Source organism: Populus euphratica, unplaced genomic scaffold (assembly GCF_000495115.2).
Source record: "Populus euphratica unplaced genomic scaffold, PopEup_1.0 scaffold32.1, whole genome shotgun sequence".
Lineage (NCBI taxonomy): Eukaryota > Viridiplantae > Streptophyta > Magnoliopsida > Malpighiales > Salicaceae > Populus > Populus euphratica.
This window is the reverse complement of record NW_011499861.1, coordinates 294,656-313,395: the sequence shown is the minus strand read 5'-3', so window position 1 is coordinate 313,395 and position 18,740 is coordinate 294,656. Positions and strand designations below refer to the sequence as shown.

Sequence of the window (18,740 nt, the reverse complement as noted above, 5' to 3'; positions counted from 1 at the left end):
TTTTTAAGCTTCAAGGCATATCTCTCTTCATAAGAAATTTTTTATCTTATTTGGTTAAATCCTAACCATTTAAAAGTCTAAATTTTAACATCGCATTTATTTACATGTTCTATACCCAATACTTCAAGGTGTACTTTATCGTGTAATTTTACGCTCCATAAATATTAAAGTCTACATATGGACCCTAAATAATATTGGAAAAAGATTTTTAACAGATTAGTCAAATCCAAATGGATAATCATAAACTAGTTACGATATCTATTTTTGGATTTCTTTTAAACATGAAAAAAATGCAATTTTTGTTTTTTTATGAACAATATGCTTAGAAAAATTTTAGGATTTGCTCGTAAGCAACAAAATATTTTTTTTATTTTTTTAAATGTTTTGAAATTATTTTTTAAAATATTTTGGACAAAACTAATATTTTAATACTGAATTTGTATTTTATATTATAAATATACAACCCGATATTATACAAAATTGATAGAAAAATATGCTAGAAAATCATGATTTTTGAAATGATTTTTGAAATTTTTTTAATATATATATGTCACGTCCTGCATGAACAATAGGACATGAATTATAATTCACACCTACTGTTCACACAGTGAATAAGAAAGAAGAAGAAAACGAGGAAAAAAAGGATGGGGAGAAAGGGTGGACAACCTGGTATGGCGATGGTCTGGCCAAGGCTGTTGGTGGTTGCAATGGTGGAGTTGGTGGCGAGTGGCAGAGCAAGATGAAAAAAGAAAAAGAAAATCTACAGGAGAGAGAAAGGAACCAACGATATATGCTTTACTGCTGAAAGGGAAAACCGACGGTAGTTCTTGGTGGTCAATTGATGGTTTTTTTGGCTTCCTATGGTAAAGGTGATGGTAGAAAGACTAGTGATGAGGGTGGTGGAGGCTGAAGGCTACGGTGAAGAGAGAAAGAGAAAAAATGTGCAGAAATTGAAAAAAAAAACTGGTTTTTTGGCTGACTTTAGACCTGATTTCTCCTCCCTCAAGCATGAAATCCACCTCTATTTATAGACAGTGGAAGAGGGCAATCTTGTCTATATCAGGGGGGAAATCCAGCCCTTGATTCAGTTGAGAAGGATCCTAACCGTTGGTTCAAGATAAACATCCTGAGCTGTCAAATTTGCAGAAAAAGACTACCTGAGTTGACCTATTTAGCCTGTCACCAGTGTAGATGTATTGTCATTCAGCCTGAACAGATCACATGGGGTTGCAGAGAAAGTACAAATGATCATTTGCATGTAAAATTTGTCAAGTTTAGTAGACGTTAGATACATTAAATGTAGCTGCAAAGCAGGTAATCGGGCCAGCTTTTTTTAGAAAAAAATAATAATAATGAACAGTGCTAAGTTTTATTTCAGTCCTTTCTCTTTCAATTGCTCCAAATTGATCTATTAAAAATTTAATTATGTTATTGGACTTAGTTTTTATGCAAATTTATCCAATAATCATTTAATTTAACCTAGAATTTGTATTTTTTTTCTTCACTTTTGGGCATAATAAGGTACAATTAGGCCATGAATTTCTTTTAAAATTGCAGCTTGATTCCCAATTTTCTTTCTCCATGTTGTTAGCCTTTATTATTACTTTTTATTTTTATTTTAAAAAAATATTTTTTAGAGAATAACTCAAAATTAAGTTATGACACTCTTTATAGATATAAATTACATATTTATATATTAGTATATGTCGACAATATTATTGTCACCATCAATGATGATTCAACAATTTTCTCTATTATCTCATAACTCCAATCTGAGTTTGTGATGAAGAATTTAGGTGGCTTAAGCTATTTTATAGGGATAGGGGCTGCACGTGATCATCCAGGGTTGCATTTACATCAATCTAAATATATTGTTGATTTACCTGATCGTGCTAATATGATAGGTGCTCTACCTTACAAGGTTTCCTGTATTTCTAGGTCGAAAATGTTGGAATTTGATGGTTATCTCTTAATTAATCCCTCTGAATACCGCTATATTGCTGGGGTCCTCCAAGTATGTTACCATTACACGTCCTAATATCGCATACTCCGTTAATCTATTATGTCAACATATGCAAGCACCTACTAGTACCTACTGGACTTCGGCTAAGACAGTTCTTTGTTATTTAAAGCATACTGCCAATTTTGGTCTTTACTATAAACAAGTATTGTTGCCTTACATGCTTTCTGCAATGCGGACTAAATGGGTAATCCTGATGATAGATGTTATTCCAGTGGCTATGGCATCTATAATGGACAGTGTTTAATTTCTTGGTCGTTTAAAAAATAACTTATTGTCTCCGGGTCTAGTATTGAAGCAGAGTATCAAAGCTTGGCATTAACAACAATTAAAGTATATTGGATCTATATGCTTGTGCGAGAAAATTGTTAACAACTCTATTATGATTATTCCAAAAGTCATGGTGCTGTTATTGTAATGTTTATCACTACAACTATAACATCTATATAATGATAATGATACGCACGGTTTGGTTACTTTTTGCCAAATCCATCTTTTCTTTTAATTGTCTTTCACAAATAACACAACACAGTGAATAATAATAAAATTATAAATTTGAACCAACAAATGTTTCAAAAGCGTCCAATCCTTTTTGCAACCCGATCAATGGCGAGAGCAACCAATGTTTAAGCGTTCGTAATCTACCAATATTATAAACTGAAGCACTATATTTAATTCATAACCAAAGAAATTTTACATAACACAGAATTACGTTTGGTGTTAATATATTTAAATTTTAATCAATAAAATTTTCATCTATTAAAAAATCAAACACATACACTAGGTCCTTGTTGCTTGCCATGTATAAAAGAAAACAGAAAAAAGAAAAAAGAAAAAAAGAAAAAAAGAAAAAAATATTAATATGAGTTGAAAAGGAGAAACATGAGAATTTTTTTTAAACAATTAAGTTGAATTTCAATTGCTTAGCATCGGTTTATTGTAAATTAAAACAATTTAAAACTCATATTATAAATTTTAGTTTAATACTAGTTATTTTACTTGCGCTTCACCGCAGGTCAGATAATATTTTTGATAAAAAAATAAATATGCTACTTTTAAAATATATTTTTAAAAAAAAAACTCTAATTACAAATAAAAAAATCCATGCATACATTTAACTAAATACATCGAGAACCATATATGCTAATAAATATATATATATATAAAAAAAACAAAGTATTAATACACTATGCAACTCATCTCATTACACATTAAATAATTTGTTTTCTAATGCAAAAGAACTAATATATAGGTGTTATTATAATAAATTTTTTGACATCGAGTAAAATATTTAACTGTGAATCAAAAATTTGATTTTTACATAAAATACAATATAGTAAAGATCATATGCATTAATAAAAACATATAAGATTTTAAGCTAATTTTTAATATAGTAGAAGATAGAACAAAGTTGTAATTACTATAATAAAACACTATTTTTCTATTATTTGTATAATAATTTTTCAAAAAAAAATAAAAAAATACGTGTGAATGAAGATAAGAACAAAAAAATAATATAAATAGGTTGATTGTAGAGTGATAACTGATAAGTATTTAAAGTATAAAAAATAAAACATAATATTTTTATAAAAAAAACAAAATGTAAAGAAAAAAAAAGGAAAAACTAAAAAAATATTACAAGAAAATAAAAATAAGATAAATTGCGATAAATAGACAAAATGTAGAATGATAAAAATTATAAATATAAAAAGAAAAAAATAAGAAAACTTGTTTTCTAACAAAAAAAAACTTTAAAATTATAATTTTTCCGTGCTACAGTAAAATAATTAGCAAAATCTATAATTATGTCATTTCTACAACAAAACATCATTTCTGTATAATAATAATGCATATTAAAATTATCTTTTGATAAGATATAAAAGCAGGGGGAAAAAACCATCTTTTTGCATAGTTTATGATAGTATCGGAGTTGAATTACGTGTTCTTATTATTTTGAGCTCTCTTTTTTTAATAAAATTATGTAAACAGGCAATACAATAGTAGATCAAGAATGATTAAATATTTAAATTTAATATGGATTGAGAAATAAAAAATATTTTTGTGAAACTTTTATTATCTTTTGATTTTATTTTTAGAATAGAGAAAATTTAAATCTTATTTCAATCAATAAAAACTAAAAATTGATATTAAGTTGAAAAAAATACTATAAAATTAACAAAAAATGAGTTAAATATTTTTCAGAGATACGAGATCGATTACTATTTCTATTCAAACACAATAAAATCTATATAAAAAAAGATAGTTATTATAATTATGACAAGACGCAAACAAGATTATGATAAATCATCAAAATATTGATAATATATAAATAATTAAAAAATAAATTATATCACATGCGTCGTGCTACGGGGCATACAATTAGTCATCTCCTATTTCAAGAGTTGAGAAATAAATGTTCAACCAATTCTTTGTAAAATAAACGAAAATGAAAGATATAAGAGTAAAGGCGCTCCAATTTGGAATTTCTTTGTTGTAAAGGAATCTGCTATAATGCTAATTGAGAATTACTTTGGAACACTAAGAATGTTTTTATTTTTGAGGTAGTTTTTTTTATGGTTTGTAATTTGAAAAAAAAATATTTTAAAAATAATTGGTCTTGATTAGTTAGATTTAGATATGTGTTTGGTAAAAATTATAGTTAAAATTTATAATATATATATATATATAATAATAATAATTGGTTGTTGTATTTAGAGATATGGTTATGAATACTTTTTAAAATATTTTTTATTTAAAAGAATATTAAAATAATATATTTAAAAAAAAATGTTGTTGTATTTAGGGATATGGTTAAGAATACTTTTCAAAATATTTTTTATTTAAAAAAATATTAAAATAAAATATTTAAAAAAAATTATTTTTTATATCAGTCCATCAAAATAATTTGAAAATATTAAAAAATATTAATTTAAAACATAAAAAATTAAAAAAAATTAAATTTTTTTAATTTTTTAAAAGTGTTTTTAAAACGTAAAAACAAATAAAATTTTATGAAATTTAATTAAAATATATATAAAAACTGCTTTATAAACATTTCAAATTCGATTTCTTAATAAATCCCACAGCATAAAACACAATTTAATATATTATCAAATACATTACTATATTTATTTCAACACAAACACAAAAATTAATGAGAACAAACATAGCTTAAAAGCAGGACAGGAAGCTGAAATGAAGCGACGAGACAAAGGATGCCAAAAGAACGAGTGCTGAGCACTTCAGCCATGGTTAAAACACAAACTAACAAAATGGCTAGTTGATTTGGAGAAGGATAAAAACTTTAGAGACACGTGTTTGTCCCAAGTAATGTTCTTCTCCATCATCCAAATATATGCTTACTGCCACACACAAGTTGCCAATCCAAGACATGCATCACAACGTCAAGATCCGTTAACAAATCAAAGCCCGTAATGTGTTGAAAACCAAACATCCAACGTTCAGGAAATCCGAAAAAGTAAAAGAAAACCTGGAAAACGCACATGCATACCCAGCCATTGAAAAAAAAAAAGAAACCCAAATCCATTAATTTCTCGCAAATTAGATCGTCACTGAGAGCTCATATGGTAGGACCTGCAACACAATTAACGGTAAGAGAAATGTTAGCGTAACGTTGCAAATAGGTAAGACACTGGCAATTGGAATGCTACAAATCGTAATTATGTAATCATGGACTGCTTACGTAATACATGATGGAAATATTGCCGGTCTTTATGCCCTACCTGTCTATTGGCAAGCGTCGCTAGCCCAGTCAAGATATTACACTGGGCCAGAGGTGGACTCAATTGGAGAAGGAGAATTGTTTGATCAATGCCACTCACAACAAAGCTAATTGGAACGTTTTTATTTGACGGCTTCCTCATTGGATTTATGTTTAGAGAGTTTTCTTAGGAGGAGCCCCATTACCCTAGTGATGATCGCTACCCACATGAAATCCACGGAAAATGACAGAGAGGCCAGCCTCATCTCTCTCCCGTCCACCCACCTTGACCTGACCTTGCATTCCACTAAGGTATGTCCTAGTAGAACAGGTTATTCAGCACGTACAAATTTAGAAGATGCAACGTCACTGTCGTGTTAATTGAAGCTCTGATAGTGCGGTACGTTTAGCATATGAACATAATATGCCAAGAACAAAGCATACATAAGGCAGTATATAGTAGCTCAGACTATGTGGCATTGATTTTTTTATTGCTAAATGGTACCAAATTACACAAAAAGATACAGAATCTGGGCCACTCTGAAATTGGAGATTAGGTCCCCTATCTAACAGAATTAGATAATCTGGTGGTCATGCTGTTAAAAAACAATGTAGCCAATGATTGGAAGTTTAAGCATATTGTGATTATCTATTGTGCTAAAATGATTTATATACAACTTGACAGTTTAATTTTTGTAAGTCGTGTCTTGAAGTTAACAAGATCATCTGTGCACATATTCATTGGATGCATGTCACGTAATGCATACATGCCTTAATTATTGTCTTTATAGTTTAAATAGACATGAATGTGACGATTAAGCGAGAATGGATTATTTACTTAATTGATAAAATTATTTGACATTATTCTGTCAGATGAAAGAGGACTCATGATTTTGGCCTTCTATAACAATCACACGATTGCTGATATTAGAGATATGAGAAAACCAAATAGTTCGTTGTTGCTTCAATCCTTTTTTCTTTTTCTTTTTTTTTTTTGCTGGGAAAGAATAGGCAGAGAACAAGTACCTGATGGGGCTTGAAGCAGAGAAACAGATTCGGATTTATTTATCTCCCTTGCTAATATGAACATCCATAATGCCGGACTTAGTTTGATTGTCTGTTTTATTTCCCTTCCAATCAAATTCTGGGTGGATTTTTCTCTTCAACATTCTCCTCATCAACTGAAAATCACAAAATTAATTAATTCTTACTTAAATATACCTTGAAGAAAAGTGTGTCACTCCATGAGATGAGTATCCATGCTTACTTGGTTGAATTTCTTGATTGGACGTGAATCCTCTACAACGTGAGGACGTATGAGCTTCTTGGCAAAAGAGAGGCTACTCTTGGCACGAGAAACCGGCTTTTTATTCCCTGGTTCAGTCTCAACTTCAACAGAATTAGGCTTCCTTTTCATGTCAGAATCTTCCAAGAACAGTTCTGCCAGTGTTATTCTTTCTCCTTTGTTTTTTCTTTGTTCATGCTCAGCGATGGTAGTAGAGCTGGTTATGACATCATAATGCAGAGTATCTGATCCAATTTCCTCAAAACTGTGGTCAGATGTTGCATATATCAAAGGGTTCACTTCTTCATCTTCAACATTGTCATCATAATAATAATCATCATCAACAGAGTATTCTTCTATTTCCCTTTCTTCTTCTTTTCCTTCGTCTTCCTCCTCCTCCTGACCTTCTTCGTCACTTTCCAAAATGAAATACTGATCATTTTGTTGGTTAAAAGGTATTAAAGGGTCAAGACCTAAGGTGCCAATTGTCAAAATTCCATCTTTCCAACCATCAAGCACATCCACCAGGGCTACTTGTTTCAGCAATGCTTGCTTGTCAGCCTCTTTTGTAATGGATTCAGCCTTCTTCACATTTCCAGCGAGCCCGTCTGTTCAAAACAATTTCCTCATCCGTTTAACCGAGAAAATTATATAAATAACACTTAACAAGTGTGGTACAAATTAATAATAGTACATAATAATTTTAATTTTAATGCTTTTGCTCAGCAGAACAAGTCGCCTGTTGATAATGATTGTTTTGTAACTCAAGCTTGTTAGGGGTTATTATAAAATAGAAGGCAAACTAAAATCAAGAAGGAACTCATATATTAAGGACACGATGATTATAATACAAAAAAAAAAAAGCATAAGATCAAGTCAATGGGACTTTTCTACCGTTTAAAAATTCATTTTGTTCTAATATATTAGTTTAGACGGCGACTCAATCATGAATATCAAACCTTTGACGGTGCCATGATGAAACCTCCTCTGTACCCAGTTGAAGATCTGTTTGCAAGAAACAAAAATGTTAGTAACCAAAAGATCATCACAAGAACAAGTGTAGAGAGTGAGAGTAAACGATCAGGCTGGCCATAAAAGGGCATCAAAATGTATTTAAGGTGAGAAATTCTGATAACGTTATCTACTTCTAACCTTCATGCTCATCACAACAAGTTCTTGGCGACGTAATTGGGACAAAGGAAATGTCAAAGTGAGGGAAATGATTTTGGAGAAAGAATTAAAAAGCTGGGGTCAAATGGGTGGAAGCCTTTGGTGATAGCACGTGTCCAAGAGTAGTGGGCCCTAGTATATAGCCTATGTTTTAGGGTGCATGGCATGTTTGAGGATCGACAATGTTGGGTCTTTGTGGCATGTTCGATGTGTCAAAATTTTCGAAGTGATGTCCATTGGCTTGAAAATGTATCCCTCTTTGTTGCCTGTTACCAACAGATACAGAGATATATAGTAAAGGGCTTCCGATTCTTTCACTAACTCTACCTAGTCTCTTTGCCTTGTTCACATCTCAACCTCATCTTCTTGAACTGTTTTCTCTTTAGCTATCCAGTACACTTGTTGATACTTGCCAGCTGCTATTAATTAAGAAACTGAAGTGAGGAATGAGCCGTGCGCGTGTGCCCTGCTGTAAATATGAGCTCGTCGGTAAATTCTACGAGGACAATAGTTGGTCAAGTAACTATTCCGCTGTATTGTTTTGTGGTAATAACTAGTAACGGCTGGGCTAATAATCAATTTAGGGAAATGCTTTCTTTGTTAGTCATCAAGTTCAAACCTAAAACCAGCAATGTCGAGGTGGTGAAAGCGGCCTCAATCCTAGAAAGAATTAGAGCACAAGTTCCATCCCGGATACATATATATTGGGAGGGGTTTCATCTTCGTGTTTCCGGTCCGAAGAGAGATTAGTCTCTTGCAAACTAGGCCTGGAATGCCCTCGGTTAGACCAAAAAAAAAAAAAAGAGTCCAAACCTAAGAGATAAACCTCTCATAAATCTCACTTATCATGAAGCTGATCCACATGGAAAGGTGGACTTGCCAAATTAGAGAAGTGAATTTAGTTTTGGTAAATTACATATATAAAAAAGCTAAGCTAATCCAAGCATACCGCCTATTATTTTTCGATGCGAACAAATTAATCTTTTTCTAATCGGCTAAGCAAGCTAAACTCCAGCGTCCTAATCTTTGCTGTGACAGGGTGAGTGATAGATGGTGAGATTTTTAACACATTAGAGGGGCTCTCTTTTCCCATGTGAGAGTTCAGTCACTGTAGTATTCAGGATGGTGTCTAGCGGGAAAAACGATACCACTTTTCGTTGCCTTTCTATTTACCTTTTCGCTTTTGTCTCTCATGAAAGGTTTGTTTTATTATTATTATTATTATTATTATTAATATAGATATTTGAGTTAAGCCATGATTATTTCGATTAATTTTATAAATTTTAAAATTAATTATTATATAAATTTTTAATGATTTTAAAATTTATAAGATTTAAATTAGTAATTTTAAAAAAATATAAACCTTAAACAACTCATTATCAAAAGTTTTTTTGGATTTGAAGAGAGGAGAAACTCATGTTCCTTAGGGACAGATATAGAATAACACGACTCCAGAAATTACACTTTCGCATGGATGGAGCAAGTTTCATTGTAAGTAAAAGAATAGTCTCCTTAAATTCCCTTTCTTGCCGCTTCACTTTCCACCACCATGTCCAATGCCGCAGTCAACTAGCTCTTTCGTTTCTACTATCAATAGTGGGGGACACCTAAATTAATTGGATGGAACTTCACTTAACATTTTCCCAAGCAATCGCCGTCATTCTATAAACAGAGAAAGATTGAAGTCGATCTGTTCAGTTCAACCCACAGGGGAAAAAAAAAGCTTCAGTAGTATCTATGAAGACGGAAGTTTCTCTGGACACAAAAATATCTCATATCCAATGGCAGTAGACGACACCCCTCTCTCCATCAGAGCAAGGCATTTCATAGGTGGGCAAATTAAGTTAGGCCTGCGATTGCACAAATAATTAATATCCTTTTTGCAACGCCCAACATTTGCAAAACTTCTTGTCTGTAAGGGCCTAGGAAAGTTGAAAGAAAGAGTTGGATTCAGCTGTGCCAATCTGGAAGGCTGGAAAGCTAGAAATGCAGACACAATTGCCATGCTTGTGCTTGTAAGTTTATGCAGTCCTACTGTGTCACAGCCCCAGTTGGGCTTCCACATGGGAGCTGCGATTCTGCCCAGTCATCCAAGCGGACCAGATGAGAACTGTGACTACCCATGACTGATGTTGACTCAATTAGACGATATGCAATGATGTCCGAATGCTAGTCAAATCTCAATAATTTGAGCTCACATGTTTTCTTACTCGCAGCAGCCCCTATCTTTATACCCTTTTAATTCCTTAATTTTGAATTAAATTCCTCATCTCAAGGATGACGTGTCACATACTGCACAGAATCATCCTTGAATCTTGATTATTCTCTTAAGCGGGCGCACTTACGTGTACGTATGCAATTTACATACGCGTCTCATTGGAATGGCTCCATTTGCTTAATTCTACGCGTTGCCCTGTTTTTCAATTAACAAAATAAACCAGTACTTTTCTGCCTTTTATATGGCGACAAGTAGAGGAGCTAGAGGCTAGCTAGATCCTAAAGGGCATACCATACATTCAGATAGGACGAGTTTTTTCCACGTAAGCATATTAGCAAAAATTATTTTCCAAACTCTATTAAAAAAATCTAACACAACTTAACAATAATTCATCTCCACAAAATACATGTATTATAATTCTATTTATTTTTGTATTTTAAAAATATTTTAAAAAAATTAATTTTTTTAAATTAATATTTTTTAATTGTTGTAAATTATTTAGTTATTCTAATATCAAAAATAATTTTTAAAAAATAAAAAATAATATTTTAATATATTTTTAAGTAAAAAATATTTTAAAAAACAATTATAACTATATCCCCCAATAAACTTACATCTTGATATATCATGGTATAAATAAAATCTTTAAAAGCTCGGAGTTAGTAAAGACTGTTTTCTATAAAATTTTAAAAATATATTAAAATAATAATATGTTAAAACAATTTAAAAATAAAACTTTTAAAAAAATACGAGTGTATCACAGCAATAGCAAAATGGCTGTCATTAATAGCAGTGAACTTGGAGAGGGCTCTCCAATGAATGAAAAGCAGCAGGTACAGAAGATGAACAGACGACAAAACGTGTCAGTATCAGATTCAAGAGCAAGAAAACCATTTAGCAGTGGCATTAAAATCTTCAAAAGCTCCACTACATGCATAGCTATGTCTGCAAGTGCCCATGCATTTAATATTCGAGGCTCAATCACAGAATTATAAGTTTGGACATATTATTCTAGGGATCATATGTACCTTTTTGGCTTTATTTTCATTTATTTTCTTAACAAACAAAAAAACTTTATTTATTGTACAGCAGATGCAAAGTAAAACGTGTTTTTTTATAAAAAGAAATAACACAATAAACAAAATATAGGAAATAACACAATTAAAATATATTTTAAAAAATAACACAATTTAATAAGTCAATTTTCTAACAGAGGTAATATTAAAAGCTATTTTAAAATTTGAATAAGGATAACTCTTTTTACTTGTTGTCTTTGTATAAGAATGGAACGCATCGATGGAATATTCTATAAAAATGTGAACATCATTTTATCATCAATTTATATAATTAATAAATTTACGATGTAAAAACATTATTGAAAAAAGTTTTTTGGGATTTATTATCTGTTGGTATTTCTATTAGTAATTTATAATGCTTAAAAAAATAAAAAATAAATATTAACAATAAAAAAAAATATATCGACTTATATCAATCAACTAGTTTAAAAAAATAATAAAAAAATATTAACAATAAAAAAATAAAATATATCGACTTATATCAATCAACTATTTTATTAATAATTAAATTATTTATAAAATATTTTTTGTTGATTTTGCTGACGAAACCTAAACATTGCCAACAGAATTCCAAGATTGGCGATATAATTTGATATAATTTATGTTGCTAATTCCATCAGAAATTTATGAAACTTTTAAATTATTATATAACTTTTCAATGAAATAATATTTGTATGGCCAACAAAATCACTAATAATTTTTTTAGTTATTTAGTTGTTACTTGAAAAACTAACAAATATCACAATAAAATTAAACACTGTCAATTTTATTGAACATTAAAATTTTATTAATTTTAATATTTATTTAAAAATAATTTTACAATAATAAATATATCTCTACACATATGAAGGTAAAGGGAAAGGGAGGAATCTGGAGCCAAAATATCCTAAATGAGGAGCAGGAGCAGGAATGTGAAGCCATATATTTCATCACTTTCTCCCAATTCTTCTTGTTTTCTTCTTTTAATTTGCCTTTCATTTTGTCTTCTAATTTTGCTCCTTGCTCCTTGCTCCTTGCTCCTTGCCAGTTCCATGACCCTCGTTTTAAATTCTAGCATTGATTGGCTTGGACTACATTGTTGTGTGCTTAAAGCTGAAGCAATACAATACGATCAAACCTCATTTCTATGGCTGATTATATAGGCATTTTATAAATCCAATTCCTATCAAGTTCATCAGTTGCTCCAGTTTCAAACTATCATTGGGGATCATGAAGAGGATAGATAAAAGTGTCTTCTTCATGTTTTTCAATCATTGCGGCGCTGTATGTTTCTCTACAAAAATCAATTATAATTATAAGAATTAGAAAAACCTTATAACAACATTGCCGCTCTACTCTTTACAAATTTCTTCACCCTTTCCCTGTATCTTCATATCTTTTTTCTTATATAAGTTTCCTCATTTAACTTCACCGGAGTGAGCCCACATCCAAGTTGTTTTTCTTGTAAAATAAACAAGTTGTAAAAAAATCTAATAAATAAACAATAAAGAAAAAATCGAATAAAAACTTGAACCAGCAGAAGTAGTTGCACTCTTGTATAAAGCACTTATTTTTGTATAAAATTAGAGTTTGATTTATTTTTTAAATTCAAATTTTAAAATTTTAAAATAGTTTTTAAAATTGTTGTAATTAATTTGATGGTCTGAATAAAATCTTAATTAATTCGATTCTACACATAGAAATAATAAGCTGTAATTAACGTATCAAAAAGCAGTTCTCAGAATCCAAATTCATGTTTCTCTGTCTTTGGACACTTGGCAAACATTCCTATGCGTGCAGTGGAGCTTTTGAAGCCTGTTCGGAAATTTTTTAAGGTATTTTTTATTTTTAAATATATTAAAATAATATTATTTTATTTTAACAAATTATTATTGATATTAGTATATCAAAATATTTAAAAATATTAAAAATAAATTTTTAAATTTTTTTAAAAAATATTATTAAAACACAAAAGGCAAATGCAAAACATAAAAGATTTTCTTGCTCTTGAATCTGTATTCCATGAGCGACTGCATAGGTCCTTAGCTTCTGACTTTGATAAGGAGATATATTTAGGTATGATTAACTATTTATTATTGTCTTGATATACTTGAGTGATGCCAGTAAGATAATTTTCAGAATTAATTTTTATTTAATTATATGATAATTAAAATAAATATTTGTAAAAATATAAAATAAATTAAATTTTAGATAAGAAAACATATTTTTTTAAGATGAACTCCAAATTCATTATTTATGTTTTTTTTATGAAAAATATTTTTTTTTTAAGAACATGGTTTCCTAATGAAAATCCAGGATGATTAAAATAACTATTTACAAAAATCTCAGTTATTTAAATTAATAAGTAGAGTATTTATTTTTGGAGACAAAACTCTCATCTCCTTATTAATTTATTTTTTAAAAGAAAATATAATTATTTTTATTGCTTGTATACACTAAAAAGCAATTTCCAAACAAAAATTAAAAAAAATATTGTCTTCATAATTTCTATGTGGCAGTATGAAAAAAAATCAAAGAATAATTAATTAATGAAAAAGCATATTAAAATTACAATAAAAAATTATTTTATTTTCATTAAATATTCATGTGCAATTTTATTTTAAAATTTATTGCATTTTAGATTTATATATAATTATAATTGTAAACATAACCATAAAAGCTCTAATATCCTTTAAGAAGTATAAATGTTCTAATTGTATGATTTTTTAAATAGCACTGTAGTTATTAATTTAAATAAGAATTTATTTTAAATTTAAAACAAAATATTTTTTGGGCTTAAGAGGCCAAGATGGTGCTCTAGCACAACTCTTTTTTATTGAGTGGACGACGTGTAGTCCTCTCATTATTAAAAAATTAGAGTAGATGAGGCATAATCTAATGCAATAATTTTCCTGCCATCTATAGAGCTGGAAAAGCAAGGGTGAGTTTTTTTTTTTTTTTTTTTACCCTCAAAAGCTCAATTTTCAGCTTGTTTGGACAGAAAACATCCCAAAACTTAAATTATCCTATTTCTAACCTTGACACGTCAGAAAAATAAAAAGTTATATTCAATAAAAAAAATTATTTACAAACCCCGATTTATTTATTTTTAAATTATTTTAAAGAAAAAAATCACCATAATTGAACTCACCTCTCCAAAACAAACACATTAAAATCAAGACTGTTTTTTTTTTGTGGCTAAATAAATTTTTTATCTCCTCTTCATTTTGGAGATTTTCTCTTCGATGTCTCATAAACTAAGTGATAAAAATAAAATTTAATTATTGAAACATAAAAACTCTAGTGATCATATTAAAAAAAAAAACCTCTAGTGAACTTTTTCCAAGTTGCCTGGGGTAGTTAAAGGTTGTTCTCAATTAGTATATTTTATAATAATTATAATTATAATTGTAATTGTAATATCATAAGGTGTTTTCGAATTATAGATATAAAGAACGTGTTATAGATATTACTTTTTCTCACAACAACAATAACAATTATAAGCAGGAAGTAGATGCATGATAAGCATGAAGTAGTGTATGATTTTTGAGTCTCAAAGACTGCCTCAGAGCTATAACAATTCCAATCCTCTAAGAGCAGGTGCTTCAGATTCTGATTACCAAGCAAGCTGATCGAATCTTTCATTGATGTGGGGGTGAAGCCTTGCATAACATAGCTAAATATTGATGTTTATCGACCCCTCTCTTTAATTGTAGCCTGCCCCTAGATCTTCGAATCAACCATACAATTTGTTTTAGGCATATAGCTTTAGCTTAATTAGCATTGTTCTCAACCCTATCCTACAGGCAAAACCACTACTGATCAGCACCTGAGCTAGCCCTGTAAGGAATCTCTGCAGCCTGATCAGACTTCTTAAACACGAGACTCAACATGTTTTTGATGTAGCAAGCCCTGTGAGGAGTCTCTCCAGCCCAATGAGACTTCTTAAATATTATACATCCTTATGGACCCAGTTAGAGTCTAACCTGGGCAACGCTCAACCTATCTTGATCTGAGCCCAGGCCCCAATCCAATTCTACTCTGGTTTTCTTTTTCACACTATTTCAAACAAAGTTCCCAAACATTCCTTTTATGTTCTTCTATTGAACAAAAGCTACTCGAGTTCTCTTGATTGTGAGAAACTTTATCTAATTATCAAATGAATTAATTATAGGGATAATTTGGTATTTTAGTCGAGATAAAATATTATTTAACTCTAAATTACTTATAGTTGTGTCCGCATTTTTCGAACGATGTATACAGCATCGTATTGTAGCCAAGCATCAGCATACGCAATAATGTTTGAATCTTCATGGCGATGCCTCCACCACGAGGCAGGTCTTTCAACCAAATTCTCTCTGGCTTGGTGCTGAAGGTCTTCTTTTTTTTTTTTTTTTCTCTCTTATCCTCAATTTTCACCCATTCGACGGTCTTCTTTTTTTTTTTTTTCTTTTCTCTCTTATCCTCAATTTTCACCCATGTCCCTGCAAAATTTCAAGATAAAATAACTTAACTCATCAAAATCATGACTCAAGTCATAAAATTAAGATAACCTAATAGAAAGTTAATCGAAGAAAACCACAAAGCTCATTAAAAAAAAAAAAAAACAATTTTGAATGATGAATTCAAAAAAAGATAAGTAAAAAAAAAAAGCATGTCAACACATTTTAGCTTTTAAAATCCATGACTCAATTTATTAGACCAAAAGCACTATACATGGACAAACCATGAAACCTAATCTCCAACCAATTAAATATTGACGAATCAAATATTGATGAATGAATTTGAGGGGGGGAATTTAATTATAAAAGGATCCAAAACTGAAAATAACAATCAAAAGAATAAGGATAAAAACTAAACTAAAAAATAAATTAGAGGACAATAACAATTTTTTGATCGAATTGTGAAGTTAAAAGGAAAAATCACTTTAACAAAAGGATAAAAAACCAGAAAAATAAGGACCAAATTGAAAAAAAAATATATCAGAAATTTGGATTGAATGATGAAATTGAAGACAAATAAAAATTATACAAAAAGGTAACGAAAAAGAATTAGAAATTAAAAGAATAAGGATCAAATTAAAAAAATTAATATATCACAAATTAGGATTGAAGAATGAAATGAAAAACAAATAAAATTTTTATAAAAGGATCAAGAATACAAAAAATAAATCAAAAGAATAAGAACTGAAGTTGAAATATCAATAACTAAGAGGACGACTCTAAAATATTGAATGACCAACATGATTTTAAAAAGAAGGAGAGAGAGAAAAAGAAGAAGAAAAACTTGCCGGTAAAAATCCCTTTAACCACCACGACCACGATCATGCATAGCCTTACTAAGAAGAAGACGCTGTGATGATTCCAACGACATGATAGAAGGGTTTTTTAGCCACCGAGAGGTATTACACGCCCTGCTAGAAGACCATGAGTGCCTCTTTTATGTTTATTAAAGACTAAATTATTGTTGACCAACTTGATTAAAAAAAAAAAGAAACAAAGGTGAAAAGACAAAAAAGTCGTTCAATGCAAGCTTTAATTTTTTTTATTTTAAGAGTAATTAAGTCATTGTATTATATTTAAAAAAATTTTTAAAAAAAGTTGTTAGATGCCAATTTTAATTTTGTTTATTTTAAGGGTAAATTAGTAACTCCACTTTACTTTTAAGAATGAAAAGATAATTCTACCATGATCACTCTAATAATGACTAATAGACTATTTGAAAAGATAAAAATACGTTAACTCCAAGGTTATTGATTTTCTTAGAAGGTTAAAACAATAATTATATTATCACAGTGAATAATAAAATATATTTATAGCCATCATGTTTTTTCCTTTTGTTTTAGCTCCTTTTTTTTATAATTACAAATAAAACTTATTTTTTGAAACCGTATCAAAAAGAATTTAACCTTATAAAATTTGATCTAATGATAATTTTTTTTATGTTAAGACCAATTAAAATTGTAGTTGCTAATATACTCTTAACATAAGTAATTGATATGAGATTTTTTGCTTTAAAGAACCTAACATTCAGATCCAATGTTGTGATGAAGCCATGAAAAGTTTAGACTTAATGTTGTATGTGATGAAGCCATGAAAAGTTTAGACTTTGACTAGACTTTTCGTAGCCGTAACTTAGGCTAATAAAGTGACTGAACTTTACTACTAGTTGGTGGGTTAACAGGGTAACTTTATTGCACACTTGTAAAAACAGGTTCTTTATTAGAATAAAAGAACATCTGATGCCTAGGTTAGTAAATATATAAGGAAAAGAATACCATGTTGAGTGGGAGGAAAATGCTTGGAGATGGGAGCAAGAGCAAGGGAAGAACAATGTGACTTTGTGTGATATGCTTTGCTACTCTTAATGAGGTTCTGAATTTTATGTTATGTAGTTTTTCAAGTTAACTTACTTGGTAACCCAAGGTATTTATATATCTTAGTAATGTGTGTTTACATGGTGGAGAGTGGAGAAATGATGGAGAGTTACCTTATAGTGAGTGAAGAAATATGAGTTGTTGATAAATATATAATTAATAAAGAAGTTGGTGTTTGTTATTAGTTGTGGTGTCTTATTATATCATTGATTAAGAGGTTAGTGATTGGTAATTGCCTTTTAAGATGACATATAGGCAATGATAAGAAAATGTGGCCTTGTCCGTAGTCCTAATAATTTATGTATAAAAATGCTAGGTTAGTATGATATCATGTTAAATTTATTAGAGGTTATAATTTTTTATTAAAATGTATGTCAAGTATTAGAAATTTATGAAATACTAGGTCGAGCCCAAATTGTATTTTGTTATGTTTGAATTGAGACAATAAAATTTTATTTATGCCTAGCTCAAATAGATAAGATAGGTTGATTTGTCTTGTTATTTATAATTTATTCGGTTTGTTTTAAATTATATGTTCAAATGAGAAAATAAATACTTATACACTTAATCCTTATAAAAATTTAAAGTTATCATATTTTAAGGTAAATTCTATCTGTGAGTTTTTTTACTCATTATATTTTGATGGCCGAAGAAAAAAGGAAAAAATTAAGTTTTTGATTACTTTAAGATTTTGAATAAAAGAACAATTTTATATAATATCTTACAATCTCTTATTTTTTTATAATGAATTTTTTCGATCATCTTTCTAATGGAATAGATTTAATTTTGTATAACATCTTGCAATTCAATTCATCAGAAAAGAAAAGAAATCAAGTTTTTTTTAGCCTTTCAACTTCCAATTTCGTTTGTGAGGAATTTGAATAGAGAGGCAAAG

General features: G+C 29.6%; 1 protein-coding gene across 1 annotated transcript; it reads right to left on the bottom strand.

Annotated features, from left to right (window-relative positions):
- Positions 1–5,236: 5,236 nt before the first annotated feature.
- LOC105124724 (NAD-dependent protein deacetylase HST1-like) lies at positions 5,237–8,279 on the bottom strand. The gene is made up of 5 exons (XM_011024832.1): positions 8,179–8,279; positions 7,986–8,031; positions 7,009–7,634; positions 6,768–6,922; positions 5,237–5,614 (listed from the first exon to the last, which is right to left on the bottom strand). Exons 1-4 carry the CDS (start codon positions 8,188–8,190, stop codon positions 6,803–6,805), a joined length of 804 nt encoding a protein of 267 aa, XP_011023134.1. The 5' UTR covers positions 8,191–8,279; the 3' UTR covers positions 5,237–5,614; positions 6,768–6,802.
- Positions 8,280–18,740: the final 10,461 nt, after the last annotated feature.